This window comes from Mesocricetus auratus, unplaced genomic scaffold, assembly GCF_017639785.1.
Source record: "Mesocricetus auratus isolate SY011 unplaced genomic scaffold, BCM_Maur_2.0 Super-Scaffold_100007, whole genome shotgun sequence".
Taxonomy (NCBI): Eukaryota; Metazoa; Chordata; class Mammalia; order Rodentia; family Cricetidae; genus Mesocricetus; species Mesocricetus auratus.
The window spans coordinates 65,685,739-65,713,231 of NW_024429191.1; the positions used below are offsets into that span (position 1 = coordinate 65,685,739).

Sequence of the window (27,493 nt, forward strand, 5' to 3'; positions counted from 1 at the left end):
ATCACCTATATTTTCACTATGCTCTCCGTTGCCCTGTCCCTTATGAAGATTTTTATCTTTTGTAGCAACCTGCGACATCCTAACCTGCTGCAGCTGATGGCTGTATGTTTGTCCCGGGACCTGAAGAAAATCCGCCTGGTTTATGAACGTATCACAGTTGGCACGCTGTTCAGTGTCCTCCATGAACGAGTAAATAGTCTTTTTATAGATTTCCCTAGCTGCTTTTACTCTTCTCCCTGCCCTCTGTACAGAGTTCTCATTTAGAAGATAAATCTAACTGGCATTGGTGGCATACACCTTGAATCCTAGCACTCAGGAGGCAGAGGCAGGCAGATCTCTGTGAGTTAGAAGCCAGTCTTGTCTACAGAGCTAGTTCCAGGACAGCCAGGGCTGTTACACAGAGAAACCCTGTCTCAAAAAAAAAAAAAAAAAAGATAAATCTGTAAATCCTTTTCATGTATTACACGTGGTGTAACATGCCAGATAAGTACATGTTGGAACTAATGTGATTTAATTTTTTTCACATTTATTGATTTGTATATCTGTCTGTGTACAACCTCATGCCTATAAGAGGTCAGAGGACAACTTGTTGGAAGGAGTGCTCTCCTTTCATGGAGGGTTCCAGGGATTGAATTCAGGTCACCAGACTTGGCAGCAAGCACTTCTCACTGGCCCTGATATAACAATAGTCTTCCTTCTTTTCCTTCTTTCATTAAACAAATTTATCAGCTAGAGGGGTGGGGGTGCATAACATGCCACAGTTCTATGTGTGGAGGTCAGAGGATAACTTTTTGAACTTTGTTCTCCCCTTACACCTTTATATGGGTTCTGGGTAATGAATGCAAGTCATCAGATTTACATCACAATGACTCTACTTGCTGCACCTTCTAGTTGACATTGTTTTGCTTTGAGACAAGTAGGCTTAACTATGTAACCCCAACTAGCCTCAAACTCATGACCTTCCTACCATTCAGCCTCCTAAGTGAGCCGGGTGTTGGTGGCACACACCTTTAATCCCAGCACTTGGGAGGCAGAGGCAAGCGGATCTCTGTGAGTTCAAGACCAGCCTGGTCTACAAGAGCTAGTTCCAGGACAGCTTCCAGAGCCACAGAGAAACCCTGTCTCAGAAAAAACAAAAACCAAAACCAAACAAACAAACAAACAAAAAAAACCAGCCTCCTAAGTGCTGGAATTTCAGGTGTGTGTTACAATTCCTGGCTCAGTCTTGCTTTTTTTTTTTTTTTTAACCAGACCTTTAATAGGTAAACAGAACCAGAAACACATTGATGCAGTTAACTGAGCCATTGGTACAGGTTCTTTTCCCATACATTTTACTTGTGCTATGTCCTATTTGTTGATATAGAGGTCTTTACCACTTGCTACTCACCTCTCAGATTTTTTTGGGATGGAGTAATACCTTCCTTGATTGACAGATCTTGTAGCTAAGTGTTCTTTGGGCTGGGATATGGCTTCCAGGAGCTCTTTCTCTGTGACCTTATTTTAAATATCATGGCTGGGAATAAGTAGAGACACACTTTCTTCTTCATCTGATAGGGCTAGAAGCTGAATTGATTCTTTGCAAATTGTAGAGTTTCTTGAGCTTCCAGGTTCTCCCAGCCACAGAATTGAATAGGGAGGTGCCAGGGCAGGTTTCTGGTGGGAGTGAAGGGACCTTCCATCTCTGGCAGTTTCCTCAGGTCAAGCTGGAATGCACATATCAAGTTTAGAGTACTTCTAATTTGTCATGATACAAAGCAGCTCACCTGTAGGAGAAGAGCTGAGGTTTAGAGTCAGGGGCCTGGATCAGTAGAACTGTAAATCAGTCACTTAACTTCACTGACTTTTAGGCTCCCCATCTGCTAAATGAAAATACCATGAAGTATGAGAATCAAATGAAAAGGCTTTGGAAATGACATCAGGGGGGGTTTCTTTTGTTTTTGGAATGTTTTCTCTTGCTTGCAGAGGTCCCAGTTCCCAGTGTTGCACATGGAAGTGATTGTGCACTTACTGCTCCAGATCGCTGATGCCTTGATATATCTGCATTCCCGAGGGTTTGTCCATCGTTCCCTCAGCTCCTACGCTGTCCACATTGTCTCTGCAGGAGAAGCAAGGCTGACCAACCTGGAATATATGATGGAAAGGTGGGTATAGCTTCCAGTGTAGCTTTTTTTTTTTTAAGAGGGACTCCCTAGGGACCTTTGTTATAGTGCTGAAATCTAATCTGTTCAGGTTGCATAATTGGTGGGAAAACTGTCTGTCAGTACAGAAAGATTTACCAAATAAAAAGGCTGTTTAAAAAATTTGTTTTTTGGCTGGGCGGTGGTGACACACGCCTTTAATCCCAGCACTCGGGAGGCAGAGGCAGGAGATCTCTGTGAGTTCGAGACCAAGCCTGGTCTACGGAGTGAGTTCCAGTACAGGCTCCAAAACAATACAGAGAAACCCCGTCTCGAAAAAAAATTGTTTTTCATTGTGTGAGTATGGGTGGGGGAGCAATTTACAGTACTTTCTGCCATCTGGGTCCTGAGGATCAAATCAGGTCATGAGGCTTGCTGTCAGGAACTGTTCCCACTGAGGCCTCTCACCAGTCCTCCTCCTTGTTTTCTGAGATGGGGTCTTGTATGTAGCTAAGTCGTCCAGGCTGGACTTGAATTCACAGTTTTCTTTCCTCTGCTTCTCAAGAGTTGTTCAGGTATGTGTTGCCTGGGATGTTACTTCTGCTTAGGGTAGTCTCATTTTCATAGACATGTAACATGCCCATATTAACCAATGTATGTCAAAGCCTCTATGCATTCTAAAAATTTCTACTTGGTACACCACAGTTGTATTATCTTTTGGATTTTCAAAATAGGATTTCTCTTTGTAGCTCTGGCTGTCCTAGAACTCATTCTGTGCTCTGTGGACAGCCTCAGAGATCTTCTTGCCTGTGCCTCCCGGGTGCTGGAATGAAAGGTGTGTGCCACCTCACTGGGCTGAGTTGTGTGTTCTTACTTGGTCATCTATCATGTGTGTTGAAAGGGACAGTGTTATACATTTCTCCCATTAGTGGCCAGCCACCCTTAAGGCCTCAGTTGCCCACTACATTCTTTTCATTGCTAGTCAGGGATTAAGAAAAAGCATAGAGGGTACATAGTAAGATTTGGGCCTAACCTGAAGTGGGCACATCACAGCTTCCCACTTTGCACTGGGCCAGAGCTAGTTACCTCCTTATTGAATGGAGGCTCAGAAATGAACCTTAGCTATAGAAGAGAGGAGGCAATGGGCACCAGTGGGCCTTATCTTCTGTCTTATCTTCTGAATAACAAAGGCACACTATGCCCTCTAGGGACTGAAGCACAGTGGGAGATACTTAAAATAACTCCCTCCTTCAAACACTGGCAGTTGGGTTTAGTTTTCCTGCTGGGCTGGGGCCAGAGACTGACTCTGTGGGAAGCTGTCTTTTCGTGGATGCAGTTGGAGCCAGAGTGTGGGTCAAGAAGGGCTAGCTAAAGAAGTTAAGAGACTAAACAGAGACACAGGATAGGTATCAGGAGGGCCATTCAATCCATACTGAATGCATGCCCTTAGTTTATTCTTTAACAATCTTAAGTACCCAACAGAAAGTGGGGACAATGGCAGAAGACTTCTGTTATCATGTATAAGGGGTAAAAAGACTTATTTCTCTTAATCCTCCAGGTATTTGGTAACCATCTGAGCCCTGGTCTGTTACTTAGATAGAGACATCCGCTACCAAGGCCAAAATATCCTGCAACCACCAAACTATAGACTTAAAGGCATAAGAACAGTTCTGAACTCTCTGACCTTTAGTCAAAATGGAGTGGAGTAAATCTTTATGGGCCCTGACACACATCCCAGGCTCTAGGAGGCAGAGGGCCTCTGCTGTAAATCCTCAATGCCATCCATAGGTCTGGACCTTTGGCACCATGCTGGTTCTGTTCTGGACACTGCTCTTAACCACTAGACAGACTCTAGTCACTATCACCTTCTTCCTTTGTCCCCTCACCACCCACACCTAGTGCTTTGTTTCCGAGTTTCAGTGGGATTTTGCTGGTTACATTCAGTAGTAATTTCCTGCTGTCACTACATGCAAAACTCAGTGAGGACAGAAATTTGTTTTTATTTACTGCTGGATCCCAGATGCTGAGAACAAGTCCTGACTCATGGGCACTAAGTGTGATTGAAGAAACAAGGTTTCTTACCTTTCCGTACATCAGTGGTTCTTGTGCTCTGTCTTGAAAGGAGGGTAAGGGCTAACTTGTGCTTGGTCCTGGGGTCCTAGGTAAGGACTCTGAATTTTACCCTAGCCACTGAGATACTGTAGGGCTTGTTTTTAGAGTATTGGGGTATCAAAGATAGTTTATCAGTTAAGGCTCTCTCTGGCTGTTCTGAGAGCAAGAGAGAGGCAAGGGATCAGAGAGGGCATGACTGGAGCTGTTGCAGTTTTCTATGAAGTAGAGGTCGTGTGGCGATCAACAGTCAAGCCTCACATCATTCCATTCAGTGGACCATGAGATAGCTCAGCAAGTAAAAGTGCTTGCCATGCCAGCCTGACATCCTGAATAGGAGCCCCAGAACCCATGATGGAAGGAGAGAATTGCCACCAGAAAGTTGTCTCATCCTTACCCTGAGACAAGGTTTCTCTGTGTAGCCTTGTCTGTCCTGGAACTCACTCTGTAGACCAGGCTGGCCTCAAACTCAGAGATCCATCTGCCTCTGCCTCCCTATTGCTGTGATTAAAGCACCACTACTACTTGGCTATGAAAGTTGTCTCTTGATCTCACCACACACACATGGATTTGTGAACACACACACACACACACACACACACACACACACACACACACACACACGGAAAAACACCTTTCAAAGGCTCTTTATTTCCTACAAGAATAGATTCAGGCAATTTTTTTAAGTACAGAAGTCATCCTAGATGTACACACTTCCCAGGAGGGGCTCTGATAATAGTGCGCTGTCATCCTTACCTACTTCACTTGGTTAGTTTTATTTACGTTTTTGAAACAGAGTCTCAAGTAGCCCAGGCTAGCGTTACACTTGCTACATAGCCAAGAATGCCTTGAATGCCTGATCCTTTTCCCTCTACCTCTTAAGTGCTGGGGTTATAGGCCTTTGCTGCAATTCTAGATACTTCTTGGTTGTTTGAACTCACTTTCAGTCTTTTTCCTTTCTGTGTTGCTCACCATATCTGCCATATCCAGTATACTTTGTAAAAACTTATTCCCACCCTTGCATTTTTCTTTTCTTTTTAAGTTATTATTATTATTATTTTGGTTTTTTTTGAGACAGGCTTTCTCTGTGCAGCTTTGGAACCTGTCCTGGAACTCGCTCTGTAGACCATGCTGGCCTCAAACTCACAGAGATCTGCCTGCCTCTGCCTCCCAAGTGCTGAGATTAAAGTTGTGTGCCACCACTACCTGGCTGAAAATTATTTTAAAGTATGTACATGTGTGTCTTGTGTGTAGGTATATGTGTACATGTGTGTAACTACCTGAAAAGAACAGAAGTATCAGTTCTCCAACCTAGTATGGGTGCTAGGAACTGAACTTGGGTCCTCTGAATGAGCAGTATGTGCTTTTAACCATTGAGCCATGTCTTCAGTCCATTTTTTGGGTCTTTTTTGCCACTAGGTCTTGCTATGTAACTCTGATTGGCCTGGAAATCATTGTGTAGACTTGATTAGCCTCTTAGGTGTTGAGATTATAGCCATGACCAGATCTAATTTTTGTTTTTGTTTTTGTTTTTGTTTCGTTTTGCCTTGTTTGTTTTTTTCAATACAAGGTTTCTTAGCCGGGCATTGGTGGCGCATGCTTTTAATCCCAGCACTGGGGAGGCAGAGGCAGGCGGATCTCTGTGAGTTCGAGGCCAGCCTGGTCTGCAAAGCAAGTTCCAGGACAGCCTCCAAAGCTACAGAGAAACCCTGTCTCAAAAAACCAGAAAAAAAAAAGACAAATCAATACAAGGTTTCTCTGTAACTTTGGAGGCTGTCCTGGAGCTTACTCTATAGGACAGGCTGGCCTCAAATTCACACAGATCCTCCTGTCTGGCTCATATATAATTTTTATAGATTTATTTATTATGAGAACAGTATCCTTCCTCCATGTATATCTGCACGCCAGAATAGGACACCAGATCTCATTATGGATGGTTGTGAGCCACCATGTGGTTGCTGGGAATTGAACTCAGTACCTCTGGAAGAGTAGTCAGTGCTCTTAACCTCTCTCCAGCCCAAGATACAATTTTTAAAACATGTATTTGTGTATGTGTGCATGTGCACATGTGTATGTGTGCATGTGCATAAGGAGACTAGAGGCCAACATTAGATGTCTTCTTCAGTTGTTCTCTACCTCAGGGGTCCTCTTGTCTCTGGATTCCCAGCACTGAGATTATAGAGAGGCTAGGGACCTCAGTCTGCCCCTACAGGAAATTCTCAGCACTCAGTGATAAAGGAAAAACTTATTTTGTTATCACACAGCTATATGCTGTAGCTATTGCTTAAAGAGTCCTAGCCCCATCAGAAATATTTCATGGTTTATATAAGATTAGGCATTGCCAGCTGGGTGGTGGTGGAGCACGCCTTTAGTCCCAGCACTCGGGAGACAGAGGCAGGAGGATCTCTGTGAGTCTGAGGCCAGCCTAGTTTACAGAGCGAGTTCCAGCCGGGCGTTGGTGGCGCACGCCTTTAATCCCAGCACTCGGGAGGCCGAGACAGGTGGATCACTGTGAGTTCGAGACCAGCCTGGTCTACTGAGTGAGTTCCAGGACAGGCTCCAAAACAACACAAAGAAACCCTGTCTCGAAAAACCAAAAAAAAAAAAAAAAAAAAAAAAGAGCGAGTTCCAGGACAGCCTCCAAATATACAGAGAAACTTTTTTTTTTGGGGGGGGGTTTCGAGACAGGTTTTCTCTGTAGCTTTGGAGGCTGTCCTGGAACTCACTTTGTAGCCCAGGCTGGCCTCGAACTCACGGAGATCCGCCTGCCTCTGCCTCCCAAGTGCTGGGATTAAAGGCATGCACCACCAACGCCTGGCAGAGAAACCCTGTCTTGAAAAACAAACAAAAAACAAATAGATTAGGCATTCCCCCTCTCAGAGCTAAGCAAGTTTTACAGATGCTGAAATTTGCAGGTTTTTAGTTAAGACAGGTTTTATCTTTAGCAAACAGGACTTGCTGGCTAAGCAGATATTGGTGATGGTCACTTACTAAGGGAGATGAGTAGATGTCATGTCACTCTTTCCAGAACATAAGAAGGGGCAAATGGGCTCACAAAACAGAAACAAGCAGTTCAGCGTTAGTTCTGTTGTCACGGGTCAGAGGTAGTTTCTATTCTAGTATAACCTCATAATTAATCTGAAAGCTTTCTATTATTCTTTCTGTCACTCCTCCCTTTTGGAGGTGATTAATTTCATATAAGGCTCCAATTTAAGAATTATGCTTCATCAGGAGCCCCAGGCATCCAGGGGCCATCTGCTGTGTTACTAAGTAGGGGGACTTAGAAGTCAACACCATTTGTAACTTTATAGCTTCTATACAGGAATGTAGTGAACTGGAGAGAGAGTTTAGGGTTTAGGGTCCTAATGATAGACTCAAAATGATCTGCTAAAGGCATCAGCCAAAATTTCTGATTCCAGAAGTCTCAGGAGTATTTTTAGTGCTTTTCTTCTTTCAGCTGTTTCCTTTTAGCTGCTTAACCATTGTGTCTCTGACTATTCCTAATTTATTAGCACAATGGCATCATTCTTTAAGAATGTGCAGGTCCTCTCTTCTTTGACAGATTGGGCCTCTTCTGGAGGATGGCTTTGCAAGGGAATATACTTAGTCCCGTATTTATCCTACTGCTTCACTTTCTGTTCCCTGTCCTTTATAGACTGGTTAGACAGATCATTGCAGTGTATTTCTAAAGATGCTATTCTTCTGAGCCCCAGGCCCACTGCTAGGGGGATAAGCTTTTTAAGCTTGCCATGAGCTTCTACCTAGGATGAAGTAGGAGATTCATTACCTTGAACTATCTTAGCTCATGGATTTATATAAACCAGAATACAAAGCCCCATCCACTTAGGAGGGAGGCACTGGTGGGTCCATGTTCTTATAACACCCTGGACCACCAGTCTTGTTGTGACACCACCCACAGTGAACTGGGACTTCTTACATCAACCATCAAGAAAATGTATCACAGGCTTGCCCATTCCAGTAGGGGCATTTTCTCAATTTAGATTCCCTCTCATGAATGACTCTAACTTGTGTCAAATTGACAATACAGTACCCAGGGTGGTTGTGTTCACTAAGTATTTGCTGCATGATTAGATGAACCTAGGTGAAAGGAACACTTAATGGTACAGAAATCAGTAAACTACTTTGGCTCCAAAATCCAGAGCAGCTGAAGTTTGGGACTTTTTGCTTGGTAATACTGTCAGACTTCAAAGACTGGCAGAAATGACACCATCCTGTCAGTTAAGAGTGCCATCTGCTGTTGAGAAGACAGCATGACAGGTTATTCTGGTGTGCTTCCATAGAAATAGGAATCCTGAAGTGAAATATAGTTTGGATATTGCCTGTCCCAACCCTAACTTTACACCCCCCTTTTTTAAAAATAAATTATGATGCTGGGGACCAATCCCAGGGTCACACATATGCTAGGTAGGTGATGCACTCTAAACTACAGCCTCAACCCAGCCCTGTCCTATTATAAAGTAAAGCAAGGTCCAGAAGGATGAAGGAATGGTGTCCAGGGACCCAGCTAGTTGGTTAGGGGCATAACTGAAGTAGAACCAGATGGTAGGAAATTTCCCTAGGCCACAGGCAGGATGAACTGGAGGTTAATACAGGAAGATCAGGTAGGAGACACTGGGATGGAAGTAGGAGGCCACAATAGAAAGACCTGCAGTGCATTGAGCTGGTATTAACAGTTAGGGTTAGGGTTGGGTTGGAAGGAAAGAATGATAAGAGTTAGCTAGGGTTGATGAGGGACATACTGGGCATGATAGAAATAGAATGAGATTTAGGCTTGCTAACCTCAAGTGGAACTTCAGCCAGAAATGGCAATCAGGAAGTCATCATAGCCGCAACAGTATATCTTTCTTTGTAACATAAGATGAGGAACCATGAATCCAAATAGCTTTCAATTCTGCATTTATTTTGGGTAACACTCTACTTGGACTCATCAGTTTAACATCCTTGTAAATAGTACATTCCATCTCCTGGCATAAAGGTGATGCGGCCATTTTTCTCCCCTCTGTTTTGTTTTGTTTATTTTTGTTTTTCGAGACAGGGTTTCTCTGTATTGTTTTGGAGGCTGTCCTGAAACTCGCTCTGTAGATCACGCTGGCCTTGAACTCACAGAGATTCGCCTGCCTCTGCCTCCCAAGTGCTGTAATTAAAGGTGTGCGCCACCAACACTCGTGTTTTCAATTGTTTTAATGCTTGTTATTTATTGTGTGTGTGTGCGTGTGCACGCTCATTCCTGGTACCATGAAACTGGAATTACAGACAGTTGAGTGCCATGTGGGTGCTGGGAATTGAACCCAGCTCCTCTGGTAGAGTAGTCAGTGCTCTCAACCACTGAACCATTTCACCAGCCCATCCTCAATTGACTCTTTAGAACAGGACACTACTTGACCCTGCAAGTGATGTGTCACATAGCTACACTCAAATGTAATTTTTTAAACTGAATCCTGGAAAACTTCACTGCCCTACAGTGACAGCCAAAATCTCTCCTCCTCAGCACCACTGTAGCCCTTTTCCATGCTAGCATGCACAGGGCCTCTCATATGGTAAGTGAGCACTTGAGCTATATTGTGGTCCTCCCCATCTAACTTTCAACAGAGAAGAAGAAAGACTATAAGAGAAGAAAGTGAGAATAATAAAGAAAGGAAATACAGTTTGGATATTTCCTGTCCCAACCATAAATTTACCCCCCTCCCTTTTTTTTTTATAAATTGTGCTGGGGACCAATCCCAGGGCCACACATATGCTAGCTAGGTGATGCACTGTAAACTACAGCTTCAACCCACCTTGTTTAAAGACCAAGTGACTTACTAGTTCTTAACAACTTCTGATTTATCTTTTTCCTTTCTTTATTCTGTATTTTTAAATGTTTTTTAACATATGTTAATTATATAGTAATTGAGTTCTAGTTGTGATTTGTTTTTTGCTAGGACCTTAGCTAAGCCAGAGGCCTGCAGTTCCTTTGGAGAAATGCTCAGCGTGAAGAAGGAAGCATGGTAGTTTCCCAAAGTACATTACAGACAGTAGAATACCCATTGCCTTTTGGGATTGCCCAAGGAAGAGCACTTGTCTAGCATGCATGAGGGTCTGTGTTTGATCCCAGTACCCCTCACAAAAAAATAGGTACTCTCAGAGAGCTGAATGTGAGATGTAATAAACAACAAACTAAAGTAATAACTATTCTGAAGCTAATAAAACTCTGCCTTGTGTTTCCTTCCCTAGCCAGGACAACGGTGTACACAGGGACATGACTCGAGTGCCCCTTCCTACTCAGCTCTACAACTGGGCTGCACCAGAAGTGATCTTACAGAAGGCAGCTACTGTGAAGTCGGATATCTACAGCTTTTCCATGATCATACAAGAGATTTTGACGGGTAATCAAGGAGTACATTAAAAATTGATCAAAGTCTTTATTTTTAGGTTAGAGGTTTTCCCCCAGGAGTTGCTTATTTTTATGAAAATTCAGAATTTAAGAAAAAAAATCCTGGGTTTGGATTGGTGGCACGCACACCTTTAATCCCACCACTCAGGAGGCAGAGGCAGGTGGATCTCTGTGAGTTCAAGGCAAGCCTGGTCTACAGAGTTAGTTCCAGGACAGCCTCCAAAACAATACAGAGAAACCCTGTCTCAAAAAACCAAAAAAAAAATCCTTTTTGTTTCCTGTTTTTCTGAGATATGGGATCTTATCATGTAGTCCTGGCTGTCCTGGAACTCCCAATGTAGACCTGGCTGTCCTCGAGAGTTCTGGGAATAAAAACATGCATCACCATGCCTGGCTTCAGGGATCTTTGTGCTATTAGACACACGGCAGTTTCCCAGCAATCTTTCTTTAGCTATGTAAGACTCAGAAAAGCCCACAGATGTGCTTGCTACTGATTAGTGATATGGCACTTAACTGAAGCACAAAATAAGTATGTACTTGATGTCACTTGGAAAAGATGAAAGCCATTGGAAACTATGTGACTTCATGTGAAGTACTCACATAACAAGACAAAAAGACTCTTTCAAGAGAGAGACAGACATGGCCAATTGTATAACACATGTAAAACCACATTCAAATGAGGGAATAGATCAGAGTCAGCTGCCCATTTGATGTTTGCAATCCCAGATGCAAAACTATATTCTTCATGAGATGAATTCATGATCTACTTAGTTTGATGCCCAAGCATTCCCTTGTCTTCAAATCTACTAGGGACGCCCATGCGTGTAGGATGCTGACACTACTGTTTGATGTCTCTGACAGAAATTTCCATGATATATAGGTTAAGTAGTTCCTTATCCATAATTGGACTACCAGGTGGCTTCTCTGTGGGAAGAAAGTGATGTTTAAAGGGACCAAGTGACTTACTAGTTCTTAACAACTTCTGATTCATCTTTTTCCTTTCTTTATTCTGTATTTTTAAATGTTTTATTAACATGTTAATTATACAGTAACTGGCTTCACGATGAAGTGTTTATACATGTATAAAATATATTTTGATCATATTCACCCCCATTGCTCTTTTTTATTTTACTTTTATTTTTTTAAATGTTTTTATTATTTTAATTATAAATAGCTTGTTTTACATGTCAATCCCAGTTCCCTCTCCCTCCCCTCCTCCCGCATGCCCCCATCATCCCCTCCCATCCTCCCACCCCATTGCCAATTCCTTCCACATAGGGGATATCTAGAGCCTGTCATTTCACTCAGGGTAGGGTCCAGGCACTCCCCTAAGAGTCCAGGCTGAGGAAGCATCCCTCTTTGTGTTATGGACACACGATGTCTGTTAGTATTCGAGGGATAAACACTGATCCACTGCTCAAGACCCCATAGGTTGCCCAGGCCTCTTCACTGACTCTCACATTCAGGGGGTCTGGATCAGTCCCATGCTGGCCTCCCAGCTGTCGGTCTGGGGTCCAAGAGCTCTCCCCTGTTCGGATCAGCTGTCTCTGCTGGTTTTGCCAGCCCATTCTTTGCCAATTTGCTCATCGCTCCTCTCTCTCTGTCGCTGGGTTCCTTGGGTTCAGTTCGGTGTTTAACTATGGGTGTTTGCCTCTGCTTCCATCAGTCACTGGATGAAGGCTCCAGGATGGTTATAGACATCAAGTTCATTATCAGGAATGGGCATTCAGGGTGGTCTCTACACTATTGCTTAGCTTGCCAATTCGTGTCATCCCTTTAGATCACTAGAGGTCACACTGGTGCCTTGTTAAGAGAAGCTTTTTCTTTGCTAGCCGCTTTGGTTTATCCCCCCGCCAGCCGCCTGGGCTCTGCCGCATTGTAGTCCCCAAATAAACACACAAGACGCTGTATTAATTATGAAGCTGTTGGCCTTGCTTGTTTCTTACTGGCTAGCTCTGACTTAAGTAATTACCCCATAATTGTTAATCTAAGTATGTCTCTTCCCGGAGAGGTTTCCGGGCTTCCTACCCCAATGGCGTTACATCTCGACTCTCTTGTGTTTCTCCTTCCCAGAATCCTCCTGGACTCCTAGCCCCACCTATGTAGATTCCTATTGGCCAGCAGTAATTTATTGACATATACACAGGACTTCCCCAACAGTGCCTGATCTGTCTTCTAACCTATGATTCCCTCTTCCCCCTATCCTACCCCCCCAGTCAACCTTCCTGTTCCCCCATGACCTACTCTCTCTTCCTCTTCTCCCCCTCTCTATTTCCCAGCTCCCCCTCATCCCACCCCTCGCCGTGTTCCCCATACGTTCAGAGGATCTTGCCTCATTTCTCTTCTCTTGGGTACCATGCATATCTTTTATGTTCTTTCCTCTTTCCGAGACTCTCTGTCATTAGAAGTGCAGACTGGCACTCTCCTGATCCATGTCTAAAATCCATATATGAGTGAGTACATAACCATGTTTGTCTTTTTGTGACTGGGTTACCTCACTCAGGATGGTTTCTTCCAGTGCTATCTATTTACCTGCGAATTTCAAGATTCCATTGTTTTTTTCTGCTGAGTAATACTCCATTGTGTAAATGTACCACATTTTCTCTATCCACTGTTCAGTTGAGGGGCATCTAGTTTGCTTTCAGGTTTTGGCTATTACAAATAATGCTGCTATGAACATAGTGGAGCAGATGCCCTTGCTGTATGAATTTGCCTATTTTGGATATATGCCTAAGAGTGGAATTGCTGGGTCTTGTGATAGATTGATTCCCATTTTCCTGAGGAATCTCCATACTGATTTCCAAAGTGGCTGTACGAGTTGGCACTTCCACTAGCAGTGGAGGAGTGTTCCCCTCTCTCCACATCCTCTCCAGCATAAATTGTCTTCGGTGTTTTTGATTTTAGCCATTCTGACAGGAGTGAGATGGTATCTCAAAGTTGTTTTGATTTGCATTTCCCTGATGGCTAAGGATGTTGAACACTTTAAGTATCTCTTGGCCATTTTAGCCTCCTCTATTGAGAATTCTGTGTTTAGTTCTGTACCCCACCTTTTAATTGGATCCTTTGGTGTTTTGGAGACTTGCTTCTTGAGTTCTTTGTATATTTTGGAGATTAGCCCTCTGTCAGATGTGGGGTTAGTGAATATCTTTTCCCATTCTGTGGACTGCCTTTTTGTCTTGTTGACTGTGTTCTTTGCCTTACAGAAGCTTTTTAGTTTCATGAGGTCCCATTTGTTGAGAGCTTGTTTGGAGGTTCTAGCAGGGGAGTGCAGCTACTCGTATACCCTTGACCGAAGACCGGTCCTCCTCTATTCGGGGAAGGTCGTCCTCTTCGACCGAGCGCGCAGCTTCGGGAGGGATGCACATGGAGCAGTGAGGGAGGAAGGGGACACCCGCCTAGCCAGCCAGATCAGCCGAATCAACCCTGGCGATCAATGGGGTGACAGATGTCGCAGCCAGATCGCCCTCACATCCGAGGTCCCATTTGTTAATTGTCGATCTCAGTATCTGTGCCACTGGTGTTATGTTCAGGAAGTGGTCTCCTGTACCAACTCGTTGAAGAGTATCTCCCACTTTCTCATCTAAAAGTTTCGGTGTGGCTGGATTTATGTTGAGATCTTTGATCCATTTGGACTTAAGTTTTGTACAAGACGATAAACATGGATCTATCTGCAGTCTTCTGCATACCAGTACCCAGTTATGCCAGCACCATTTGTTGAAGATGCTTTCTTTTTTCCATTGTACAGTTTTAGCTTCTTTGTCAAAAATCAGGTGTTCATAGGTGTGTGGGTTAAAATTAGGGCTTTCGATTCGGTTCCATTGGTCTACCTGCCTATTTTTGTGCCAATACCAAGCTGTTTTCAGGACTATAGCTCTATAATAGAGCTTGAAGTCAGGTATGGTGATGCCTCCTGAAGTTCCTTTATTGTATAGGGTTGTTTTGGCTATCCTGGGCCTTTTGTTTTTCCATATAAAGTTGATTAATGTTCTTTCCAGGTCTGTGAAGAATTGTGCTGAAATTTTGATAGGGATTGCATTGAATCTGTAGACTGCTTTTGGCAAGATTACCATTTTTATTATGTTGATCCTACCAATCCAAGAGCACGGGAGATCTTTCCATTTTCTGGTATCCTCTTTGATTTCTTTCTTTAAAGACTCAAAGTTCTTGATATACAGGTCTTTCACTTCCTTGGTTAACATTATCCCCAGATATTTGATGCTGTTTATGGCTATTGTAAAGGGTGAGGCTTCTCTGATTTCTTTCTCAGTCACTTCATTATCTGTATATAATAGGGCCACTGGTTTTTTTGAGTTTATCTTGTATCCTGCCACTTTGCTGAAGGTGTTTATCAGCTCTAGGAGTTCCCTTGCGGAGTTTTTTGGGTCACTTATGTAAACTATCATCTCATCTGCAAATAGTGAAAGCTTGACTTCTTTTCCTATTTGTATCCCCTTGATCTCATTCTGTTGTCTTATTGCTATAGCTAGAACTTCAAGTACAATATTGAAGAGATATGGAGAGAGTGGACAGTCTTGTCTTGTTCCTGATTTTAGAGGAATTGCATTGAGTTTCTCTCCATTTAGTTTGATGTTAGCTGTTGGTTTACTGTATATTGCTTTTATTATATTCAGGTATGTTCCTGTTACCCCTGACCTCTCTAGGACCTTTTATCATGAAGGGGTGCTGGATTTTGTCAAAGGCTTTTTCAGCATCTAGTGAGATGATCATGTTGTTTTTCTTTTGCAGTTTGTTTATATGGTGGATTACATTGATAGATTTTCTAATGTTGAACCATCCCTGCCTTCCTGAGATGAAGCCTACTTGATCATGGTGGATGATTTTTCTGATGTGTTCCACTTTTTTTTGGGGGGTATATGCCTAAGAGTGGAATTGCTGGGTCTTGTGGTAGATTGATTCTCATTTTCCTGAGGAATCTCCTTACTGATTTCCAAAATAACTTCACTACCAATAAATCAAGCACAAACAAGAATCATCAATCAATGGTCATTGATATCCCTCAATGTCAACGGCCTCAACTTGCCTATAAAAAGACACAGACTAGCAGAATGGCTACGAAGACAGAACCTATCCTTCTGCTGCATACAAGAAACATCTCAACATCAAAGACAGATGGTATCTCAAAGTAAAGGGTTGGGAAATGATTTTCCAGTCAAACGGACCCAAGAAACAAGCGGGTGTAGCAATCCTAATATCTAACAAACTAGACTTCAAATTAAAATCAATCAAAAGAGATGAAGAAGGACATTTCATATTCATCAAAGGAAAAGTCCATCAAGATGAAGTCTCAATTTTAAACATCTACGCCCCAAATACAAAGGCACCTACATTTGTGAAAGAAACATTACTAAAGCTCAAATTGCACATAAAATCTCACACACTAATAGTAGGAGACTTCAACACTCCACTCTCACCGCTAGACAGGACCTCCAGACAGAAACTTAACAAAGAAACAAAAGAACTAATAGAAGTTATGACCCAACTGGGTTTAACGGACATCTATAGAACATTCCACCCAAACACAAAGGGATATACCTTCTTCTTGGCACCACATGGAACCTTCTCTAAAATTGACCACATAATAGGAAGCATAGCAAATCTCCACAGATACAAAAAAATTGGAATAACCCCCTGTATCTTTTTTTTTCCGAGACAGGGTTTCTCTGTATTGTTTTGGAGGCTGTCTTGGAACTCACTCTGTAGACCAGGCTGGCCTGGAACTCACAGAGATCCACCTGCCTCTGCCTCCAACCCCCTGTATCTTATCAGACCACCATGCATTAAAATTAGAATTCAACAATAACACAAATCGCAGAAACCCTACAAACTCATGGAAATTGAACAATGCATAATTATTTTTAATTTTATTTTATGTGTGTGACTATTTTGTCTGTATGCATGTTGGTGCACTTCTTGTGTGCCCGTTGCCTGCAGAGCTCAGAAGAAGGCATTGGATCCCTGGAACTAAGGTTACTGATGGCTGTGAGCTACCATGTGGGTGCTGGGAATTGAACTCCGGTCCTCTGGAAGAGTAGCCAATGTTCTTAACTGCTGAGCCATCTCTCTAACCACCATATTACCCACTCCTGTCCCAACTTTCTTATTCCCAACATGTCTCCTTTCTATTTTCATGTTTGTCTCTTTTTTTTCCATGACTCAGTGAGTTCCATTAGGATTGCTTACAGGAACTTAGACAAGAGGTTATTTACAGAGACATAGGCAACTTACCAGTGGATACATCACTGAAGAAACTCAGTGATTTTCTTACTTTTTCCTTCTAGACAACATACCCTGGAATGGCTTGGATGGCTCAGTTATTAAAGAAACCATAGCCTTGGGAAGTTATTTAGAAGCTGATGTCAGGCTTCCGGAACCGTACTATGATATTGTTAAGTCAGGTATCCACGCCAAGCAGAAAAATCGAACAATGAACCTACAAGATATTCGGTATATTCTGAAGAATGACTTAAAGGCAAGCCCTGAGATTGGGAGAAGTTTGTTTCTGCTATCTACTTCATTGGCCTAGAGACCAGGAAGTTAAAGACCCAAGTTTTTTTTTGTTTTTAAAAATTTATTTTATGTACATTGGTATTTTGTCTGCATGTATGTCTGTGTAAGGGTGTCAGATCTTGGAGTTCAGACAGTTGTTAGCTGCCATGTGAGTGCTGGGAATTGAACCGAGGTCCTCTGGAAGGACGGTTAGTACTCTTAACCACTGAGCCATCTCTCCAGCCCAAGACCCAAGTTTTAAAAACTTTTAGAATGGTGGATAGTGCTGCATACCTGTAGATGTATGTTATGCATGAACATGGGTTGGGGATAGGGGATACTGAAGTAGGATCAGGAGTTTGAGATTATCCTGGACTACATAAAAAGTTCAAAGCTAGTGTAATATGATATACTGTGATTGGGTTTCAGAAACTCCCCAAAGTTTTAGCCAGCTTCATTTTATTATACTGCATTACAGAGAAAAGCCTGTCTGTCTAACTTAGTGAAGGCATCAGAGAATTTGCGAGAGATGCTGGGGAAGTTGTAGGGTATAGTAAAGATTCAGTGAATGGCAGAATTGGAATGATAATAACTAGCTAATTTGGACTGATAGTCTGCCTAATAGAGAAGTAAGAGTAAGGAGGAGGTATCTGGTGTGTGTGTGTGTGTGTGTGTGTGTGTGTGTGTTTCTAAAAAAAACAGATGGAATTTGGATGACCTCAAATGTATCCTTGACAATGTTTTGTTACAGGAGTTTCTTGGAGCTCAGAAAAGTCAGCCAGCTGAGAGCCCCAGAATGCAGAGTTATGAAGCCCATCCTGATGTTAATCCGTGTCTGGGACTAACTTCAGAATATCAAAAAGATGCTCTAGATTTGGACATCAAAGAACTGAAGGAAATGGGTATGACTTGGACTCACAAAGCCTTACTTTAATAACAGTGGGATGATTTGGATGTTCAATTTTACATTTTAAAATTGTGAGGATGTATACTAGTACACATGTGCCATGGTGTGTGTGGGGAGGTCAGAGGACAACTGGTTGGGTTCGTTCTCTCCTTTCACCATATGATCTGGGGTGGCTTGATGGCAAGTACCTTTACCTACTGAGTCATGTCATTGGCTCTTTTTCTTTTTTCTTTCTTTCTTTCTTTTTTTTTGGTTTTTCGAGACAGGGTTTCTTTGTAGCTTTTGGAGGCTGTCCTGGAACTCACTTTGTAGGCCAGGCTGGCCTCGAACTCACAGAGATCCGCCTGCCTCTGCCTCCCGAGTGCTGGGATTAAAGGCGTGCGCCACCAACGCCCGGCTCTCTTTTTCTTTTTTAAAGAGCAATTTATTTGTATTCTATGAGTATTTTGGCAGAATATATGCCTGTGCACCAATATCCATGCCTGATGCCCAGGGAATCCAGAAGAGTTATGATTGTGAGCTGTCATGTGGGTGCTAGGTATTGAATCTGGGTCCTCTGGGAAAGCAGCCAGTGCTCTTAACTGATGAGCCACTTCTCCAGTCCTGCTTTTGGTCTTTTTAAAGATAGAATCTCATAGCCTAGGCTAGTCTTGAATGTTTAATCCTGGCTTAGTTTTCCAAATGATGGAATTATAGGCATATGCCACTATACTGAGTATGAGTTTACTTTTTTTTCTGAGACAGGGTTTCTTTGTAGCTTTGGAACCTGTCCTAGAACTAGCTCTTTTGACCAGCCTGGCTTCGAATTCACAAAGATTCACCTGCCTCTGCATCCCAAGTGCTCAGCATCAGTTTACTTTTTTGAGAATCACATGGACACTAGCTGTTTCCTCTAAAACTGTGTATATAACCTATACTGAAAAAAGATGGGTACTTTAGGAAAAAGCCAAGATTCTTAAAATTATTAAGTTAAATCTTGTAAACTGTATAAACACATGGATTATATGCAGAACTTAATAAATAGTAACTGAATATGTAATATGATCACTCATAGAAATTTATCTGATTGCTTAGGAAAGAAAAATAATTTAAAAAGATTTATATATTTTATGTATTAGTGCTCTATCTATATGTACATTTGCTTGCCAGAAGAGGGCATTGGCTCCCATTATAGATTGTTAAGAGCCACCTTATGGGTGCTGGGAATTGAATTCAGGACCTCTGGAAAAGCAGTCAGTGGTCTTAATCTCTGAGCCATCTCTCTAGCCCCACTAAAATAACTTTAAAAATGTAAAAGTACTATCTGCTGACCAGCTGGACACAATGGTGTGCACTTAGAATCCCACTATTTGGGAAACTGAGATAGGAGTATCACTTGAGTTCTGAAGTTTGAGGTCAGTCTTAGCAACATAGGACTTATTTATTTGTTTGTTTGAGACAGGGTTTCTCTGTGTAACAGCGCTGGCTGTTCTGGAACTCTCTCTGTAGACCAGGCTGGCCTGAAACTCACAGATATCTGCCTACCACTGCCTCCCAAGTGCTGGGACTAAAAGCATTTGCTGCCGCCACTCTGTAAGGACCTTAGTTTTTAAAAGAGTTCACAGTTATGACACTCACTTGATTCCACCCTGTCACAGCTGAGGAGACTAAGTTTAGGGAGGTTGTGATAGTCCGGATTGCACAACTTGTTTCAGAATTGGAACTTAGGCCTTTTAATTATAGCCTAATCACTATTTACTTGGATTCTCCTCTGACAGGGTAGCTTTCACAATGTCTCCTTCCAAATTTTCATTATTTGTGTCCATCATCCCATTTCCTGAAAGTTGTACCCTTATCACATAAGTCATGTGTGGGTCAGTCCTTGGATTATTCTTGTAGTTATTTATCCTTCCTGTGATACAGTAGCTTCTTGGACAATATCTCCACCACTTATCATATGCTCACCAAAACATCACCTCGAGTGTTTGTCACTGTTTAATGCACAAAGGAAGTCATGAGTCCTATGGATCCAAAGGCCTGTAATTTGAATGTTCTAACAGTTAAGCACAGTTTTTGTTTGTTTGTGTTTTTTCTTTTTTTTGAGACAGGGTTTCTCTGTGTAGCTTTGGAGCCTATCCTGGAACTTACTCTGTAGACCAGATTGGCCTCAAACTCACAGAAATCCTCCTGCCTCTGCCTCCCAAGTGCTGGGATTAAAGGTTGCACCACCACCCAGCATGATTAAATGATGCATACCTTTAATCCCAGCACTTGGAAGGCTGGAGGCAGAAGCAAGACCGGCCTAGTCTACCTAGTGAGATCATGAGTTCCAGGACATCCAGTGCTATGTAAAGAAAGCCTGTCTCAAAAAACAACAAAAAGAAAGATCTTTTCATCCTCTGTTGAATGTATCTGTTGGTCTTCCAGTAGGATTTCTCTCCTCTGGGAAGTGAGTTGGAAAAATAAAAGATTGTTTTTGTCCCTTTTAAAAAGTTGTTATCAGCCGGGCGTTGGTGACGCACGCCTTTAATCCCAGCACTCAGGAGGCAGAGGCAGGCAGATCTCTGTGAGTTTGAGACCAGCCTGGACTACCAAGCAAGTTCCAGGACAGCCTCCAAAGCCACAGAGAAACCCTGTCTCGAAAAAAAAAAACCAAAAAAAAAGTTGTTATCACTGGATGGTGGTGGCACACACCTTTTATCTCAGCAGAAGCAGGAGGATCTCTTAGTTTGAGACCAGCCCAGTCCAAAGCCACAAAGAAACCCTGTCTCGAAAAAAAAAAACAACAACAAAAAAGTTGTTGTTGTTAAGACAGGCTCTTACTAGATGGTTCAGGCTGGCTTCAAAGTTGCTTAGTTCAAGCTGGCATATAACTTGAGATCCTTCTGCCTCAGCCTCCCAGATGCCATGATTGAAGCTGTGTATGCCATCTGACCCACATCATGTTGTACACCTTGAACAATAGCCAAGGTTTCTTACCTTCTATGATCATCTTAACCAGTTGGGTATTACTATTCTTCCCAACAGGTAGTCAGCTCCATTCACCAACAGATCACTCTATTCCCACTGGAAAAACAACACTAACTCCTCAGGTCCTGGATCCAAATCTGTCAGCCCAGGAACCTGAGAATCCAAATGTTCCTTCTCCTCCTGCTTTGTGTTTGACAGAAGAGGTCAGGAGCCCCACTGCAAGTCAGGCCAGCCTCTGCAGCTTTGAAATCAATGAAATCTATTCAGGCTGCTTGGACTTGGGAACTGACAAAGGAGAAGAGTGGCCAGAGACTGCTTTGTCGCCTGAGGTGGATAAGCCAAGCCAGGTAGATGAACTACCATCCCTGGAAGAAGAGCTGGATAAGATGGAGAGAGAACTGCATTGCTTTTGTGAGGACAAGAGCTTTTCAGAAGTTGACACAGACCTTTCCTTTGAGGATGGGGACTGGCAAAGTGATTCCATCAGTTCACTCAGCCTGTCTGAACCAACCAGAGAAGACAAGGGCAAAATAAGCAGCTGGTCCAAGACTGACGAGTACGTCAGTAAGTGTGTGCTGAATCTTAAGATTTCACAGGTAATGATGCAACAGAATGCTGAGTGGCTGAAGAAACTTGAACAGGAATTAGATGAACTTGAGTTGGCACAGAAGGAACTGGACAACCAATGCAGGAGTTTGTGGGATGCTTCATTAAGGTTTGCAAATGCCGAGTTTCTGTTAGCTGTGGGCCCTCCATCTTTGACTTACCTTCCTCCTGTTATCCAGTTATCAGAGCCCAGGCAATCAGAAAATGGTGACTATTGGTTGGCCCTAGCAAGGTCTCCAGGAACAGAGAGAGACTTCCAGGAAGAACATTTTGGCAAAAACCCCGAGAAACCAGGTGACTGTGGTTGGAAGCCTTTCATACAAGTTTCTGAGGAAAGCAGCAGGGACCAGTCAGAGACGAACAATCAGGTACATTAAGTGGGTAGAAGGAACTGCCTTTGCAGGATCCTGAAACCAAAATTTCCTGTGACCTATATGCAGTGCCAATAAATAAAAGCAGATAACTCATGGCAAGGTCCTCTTGGTTTAGGAAATAAGGCCTCTGTGATGGAATTCTGTGGTAGATATTCTAACACCCATTCCGAACCAAGCACAAAGCCTTTGTCCTTCTCCATAGATTCAAATTCAGCTATGTGAAATTTATGTTTTATAGATCAGTTAAGTACTAGCAGTTTGACATAGTTCAAAATGTATAAAATATTTTGGACAGGTATTCATCCCCATTTTAGAGGCTGGAGATAATAGTTTAGTATTTAGAACTTGCTGCTTTTGCAAAGGACCTGGGTTCATTTGCCAGTACCCACATAAGCCACCTTACAACAACCCATTACTTCTGATTCAGGGGATCCAGTGCCTTCCTCTGTACATACATTCACTCAGGCCTACACACTTTAAAAATTCTCTACTCTAAATTGCCCATTGAGTTATTTTAAAACATGTGTATATGGAACTGAGAAGATAGCTCAGCAGTAAAGTATCTACCAGACAAGCATGAGAACTTGAGTTTTATCTCCAGCACTTACATTTAAAAAAAGTCAATCACGTCAGTCTGTACCTATAATCCTAATGCTGGGGGGGGTGGAGATAGGATCTCTGGAGCTTGCTAGCCAACTAGTCTAACAGAATAGGTTAAGTTTCAAGTTCAAGTGAGACACCTTATCTCAAAAAAGGTAGAGAGGCCTGTAGAGATGTCTCAGGCATTAAAAGCACTGGATACTCTTTCAGAGGACCCAGATTCAATTCTTAGAACCCTCATGGCAGTTCGCAACTGTAACTCCAGTCCCAGGAGCTTAGACACCCTATTTTGGCCTCTGTGGGCACCAGGCACACACATTGTGCACAGACTAACATGCATTCAAAATAGTCATACACATTAAATAAATACATAAACAATTAAAAAGAAGTAGAAATTGAGGAAATACCCATTGACTTTCTCCCTTCATCCCTCCCTCCCTCCCTCCCTCCCTCCCTCCCTCCCTCCCTCCCTCCCTCCCTCCCTCCCTCCCTCTCTCTCTCTCTCTCTCTCTCTCTCTCTCTCTCTCTCTCTCTCTCTGTATAAATAAGCATTTATAAAGTCAGAGGCTGTATTAGAACCTGGCATATAATGGTGAATAAGCCGGAGACTATGCCCAAACTTATGTACCAGTGTGTTTTAACTTGCAGGCTTCTTCTGTGGCTCTTTTTTTTCCTTTTTTTTAATGTGTGTGTGTGGGCGGGGTGCTGTTTGGTTTTTTTTTGTTTGTTTTTGTTTGTTTTTGAAACGGGTTTCTCTGTGTTGCCCTGGAAGCTCTAGAATTCATTCTGTAAACCAGGCTGGATTATAACTCAGAGCTCACCTGCCTCTGTCTCTCAAGTGATGGGGTTAAAGGCACTCTTTAAAGACATAGTTGAGGTATGACTCATTCTGTGTCCCAGTATGTAGTATGGTTCCTGATACCTAATAAATGATCACTGACAAATGAGAGAATGAATACATACACTTGAGCAAATTCAGAGAGATAAGTGGAATGCCTCTGGAAGATCCTCAAGACATGGACCAACCCCCTCCTTTTGCAAAGTATGGAGCTGAAGCTCAGTGACTGGAGTCTCCTGAGGCCTGGTGATCTTAACTAAGGTGGGAGTAGGGTAGTCAAGGTTTGTTCCTCTGGAGGAAAGAGTTTAGAATTGCTGGCTGCACTAGCTTTTATTGATTTTTTTATGGTTAAAATTATCTACTGATAATGTAATCTTTTATTCTTAGTTGGGGCAGATAGCTCTATTCCTTGCCTGTTAGCTTGCTGTGCTTTTGCTAAGGTCCATCCAACCTGCTTGGAGCTGCCCTCCCTCTCTCCCAACTCCTCTTTCTACCTCTGAGTTTTTGTTTCATTTTGTCTTTTTGAAGGTATTAATCTATAGCTTAGACTTGCCTAGAATTCTCTATATATCCAAGCTTATCCTTGAACTCCAAATACACCTGTCTTAGCCTTCTAAGAGTTGAGATAATAAGTAAGTGCCACTATACATACTAGACAGGGCCTCAGTATATAGCCCTATGTAAGTCAGATATACTTCATTTTTAATGATTTCTCTTATTTTTGTGAGACTTGATGCCATCCACAAGGTCTGGATTTGTTGCTGTAAGCTAGAAAATAATGATTACCTAAGTTTACTAAAATGAAGTAAAAGTTGGGAAAAGCAAATGCCTCTCTTTTGAGTGAAGGACATAGGTGTTTATTTTTTTACTTCCACTATTTCCAAAGTATTATAACTTCTATTATATTTCATTTTCACAGCACTTTACTGGTAGATATTACCTTCTTTTAATTTTTTGTTCATTGGTGTTTTGCCTGCATGAATACCTGTGTAAGGATGTTGGGGTTCCCTAGAAGGGTAGTTATAGACAGTTGTAACCCATAATGTGGGTGCTGGGAATTGAACCCAGGTCCTTTGGAAGAGCAGTCACTGCTGAGCCATCTCTCCAGTCCTATTACCTTCTTTTTATGGATGATAAAACTGACCTTGAGGGCTTTTGCATTATTTTCATCAAGGCTTAGACTGGAACCCAAGGTTTAGTGATCTTGCCATGAAAAATCTCTGCCTGTATGTTGCTGTAGGGGGAAAATGTTTAGCAAAGTTTTTAAGTTTCTGATTTCTTACTTTTTTTTGTTTTTTTCAAGACAGGGTTTCTTTGTGTAGCCTTGGTTGTCCTGAAACTTGCCTGTAGACCAGGCTGTACTTGAACTCACAGAGGTCTCCTATCTCTGCCTCCCAAGTACTGGGATTAAACTCGTGCACCACTACAATCTGGCAAGGTTTGATTGTGTATTTTAGGCTGGCCCTGAACTCGCTGTGTTGTCTTGTAGGATAGGATAGTCTCAAACACAGCAGTCTTTGTCTCACCTCCCCAATGCTGAACTTAACAGATGTGAACCACCACACTTAGCTTCTGATTCTGTTTTGTCTGCTCATTTTCTGCTTGCTCTCTGCACTGGGATCTTGAACTCCACATTCTTTAGCAAAAACTTCTAGGTAATAGATATGTTATTAGATGTGAAACATGCAAAGAAAATTATCATAAATTGGTCTTGTTATTTCTATACACTTAGCAAAAATGATTTTGAAAATAGAGGATGAGAGTGAAAAGAAAAATTCGTCATACAAAGCATTGAACCATGTTTGTTTTTTTAAGCTACCAACTGTTTGTGGTCCTGGGAAGCAGAACACAGATGAACAGTTACCATCCATCCAAGAAGCCAAGGAGAGTTTGGAAAGAAATAGAAGCCAAAATACTAAGAGGTGGGTCAACATTTACTGTCCTTTGTGCCATACGCCTTTATGTTCTCATGTTGCTTTAGACCACTTTCTGACCTTCATATATTTAATGACAAATGGATTGTGAATAATGAATAAAACCAATACAGATACAGATTTTTGTGGAAACTTCAGAATGGATGACAGGTTAAATCAGAATTCATCAGTATCAGTGGTAAAACATTTTGCCTTTCTAAAACTCCCTAGATAATTTTAAATTTTATTATTTTTATTTTAGAGACAGGGTTTCAGTGTGTAGCCTTGGCTAGCCTGAAACTCACTCTGTAGACCAGACGCATCAAAGTCACAAAGCTCTGCATGCCTCTGCCTCCCAAGTGCTGGAACTAAAGGTATGTGCCATCATGCTGGAGTTATAGAAAGTTGTGAGTTGCTATGTGGGTGCTGGGAATTGAACCCAGGTCCTCTAGAAAAGCAGCCAGTGCTCTGAACCTCTGTGCCATCTCCAACCCTGTTGATTATTTTTTAAGTATTTATTTTTATTTTATGTGTGTGGATGTTCTGCCTGCATTTATGTATGTATACCACATGTACAATACCCATGGATTCTCTAGAACTAGAGTTATAGATGTTAACCACTGTGTTGTTGCTGGGAACTGAACCCCAGTGCTCTGCAAGAGTGGCAAGTGCTCTTAACTACTAAGCTATCTCTAGCTCTTGTACATTTAGTGTGTGCATGTCTGTGTGTGTGTGTGTGTGTGTGTGTGTGTGTGTGTGTGTGTACCACTGCACTCCCTCCCAGATGAAAATATAATAAAAGCACAGCATAGTGGCACATATCTGTGATCCTAGCATTTTGGAGGAAGATGTAAGTTAAGGCCAGCATGGTCTTTGTAGTGAGTACCAGGTCAGCCAGGGCTATATCAAGAGCCTGTCTAAAAACAACAAACAAAACAAAAGGGAGGGGCTGGAAAGATGGCTCAGTGGTTAAAAGCACTGACTCCTCTTGCAGAGGACCCAAGTTCAATTCTCAGCATCCCCATGGCAGCTCACAATCATCTGTTACTCCAGTTCCAGGGGATCCAGTGTCCTCTTCTTGGCCTCTACAGGCAGATATGGTACAGGCAAAACACCCATATACATTTTAAAAAATGGCCGGGCATTGGTGGCGCATGCCTTTAATCCCAGCACTCGGGAGACAGAGGCAGGTGGATCTCTGTAAGTTCGAGACCAGCCTGGACTACCAAGTGAGTTCCAGGACAGCCTCCAAAGCCACAGAGAAACCCTGTCTCGAAAAACCAAAAATAAAATAAAATAAAATAAATAAAAAATGTGGGAAGTAAGGTATAGTGACTCATGCCTATAATCTCAACACTAAGGACTGATACTCACTAACAGGATTCAGAACCCAGAGACACTCTGTGCTTCAGGATATTTGTGCCTTAGATCCTTGTTTCAAGTGTTAGCTCTTGTGCTGTCACTGACATGGTAGACTTGGCCCCAGAGAACCTTCACATGAACTGTCTCTTGTGATTTGTCTCATTGGGGCAGTGTTGACTTGGCAACAGTCAAGGACAGATTTTGTCTGATGAAACTATTCCAATGGTCAGTTTCTTCTACTTCTGAAAATCTCCCAAGAACAATGTTAGAATCATGAATTACGAATTTGGAAATTTATAAAAATAATAAACTTGTGGGGATCTTTTAATCCAATCTTTTAACTTTTCAGCCAGGAAAGGTCTAGGGAGTCAAGTGTGCAAGTCAGGAGTTATTCAGCTAAATAGTGCACCCTTCCCTGAGTCAAGCCACTCATGGAGACCTGGGTCACCCAGACCTTAACAGGGCTCTGCCAGATAGGGGACCTTACAGTCTGAGATGATGGGGTATCAGGTGCTCTCTGGTGGTGTGTAGGAATCAGAGTTGGGAGGGCTTCTGGGTGGGATGGTGGGCTTGAAACTGTTAGGAACTTGAACAAACATTTTATTTGTATCTACCTCATTCCTACCATAAATGATGCAATTTAGGATCAGTGTGGGATCTGTGTCTTCTGAAATCTATAATATAAAGTCAAGAAATAATGAAGATGATGGAGAGACACACTTAAAATGGAAAAGTGAGTATGAAGTCATAGTTTTTCTTAAAAGATAATATTTATTTATTTATTTAGACAGTATCTCACAATGTAGCTCAGGCTAGC

At 42.3% G+C, this 27,493-nt stretch overlaps 1 protein-coding gene across 1 annotated transcript in view; it reads left to right on the top strand.

The window, feature by feature from the left end:
• Tex14 (testis expressed 14, intercellular bridge forming factor) overlaps nucleotides 1–27,493 on the top strand; it is a 121,776-nt gene that overhangs the window by 56,444 nt on the left and 37,839 nt on the right. Inside the window, exons 9-16 of the mRNA XM_040749429.1 lie at nucleotides 66–189; nucleotides 1,963–2,141; nucleotides 10,461–10,612; nucleotides 16,920–17,110; nucleotides 17,879–18,029; nucleotides 21,041–21,957; nucleotides 25,217–25,323; nucleotides 27,321–27,409. Coding sequence (XP_040605363.1) covers nucleotides 66–189; nucleotides 1,963–2,141; nucleotides 10,461–10,612; nucleotides 16,920–17,110; nucleotides 17,879–18,029; nucleotides 21,041–21,957; nucleotides 25,217–25,323; nucleotides 27,321–27,409 — 1,910 coding nt within the window. The remainder of the gene's footprint in view (nucleotides 1–65; nucleotides 190–1,962; nucleotides 2,142–10,460; nucleotides 10,613–16,919; nucleotides 17,111–17,878; nucleotides 18,030–21,040; nucleotides 21,958–25,216; nucleotides 25,324–27,320; nucleotides 27,410–27,493) is intronic.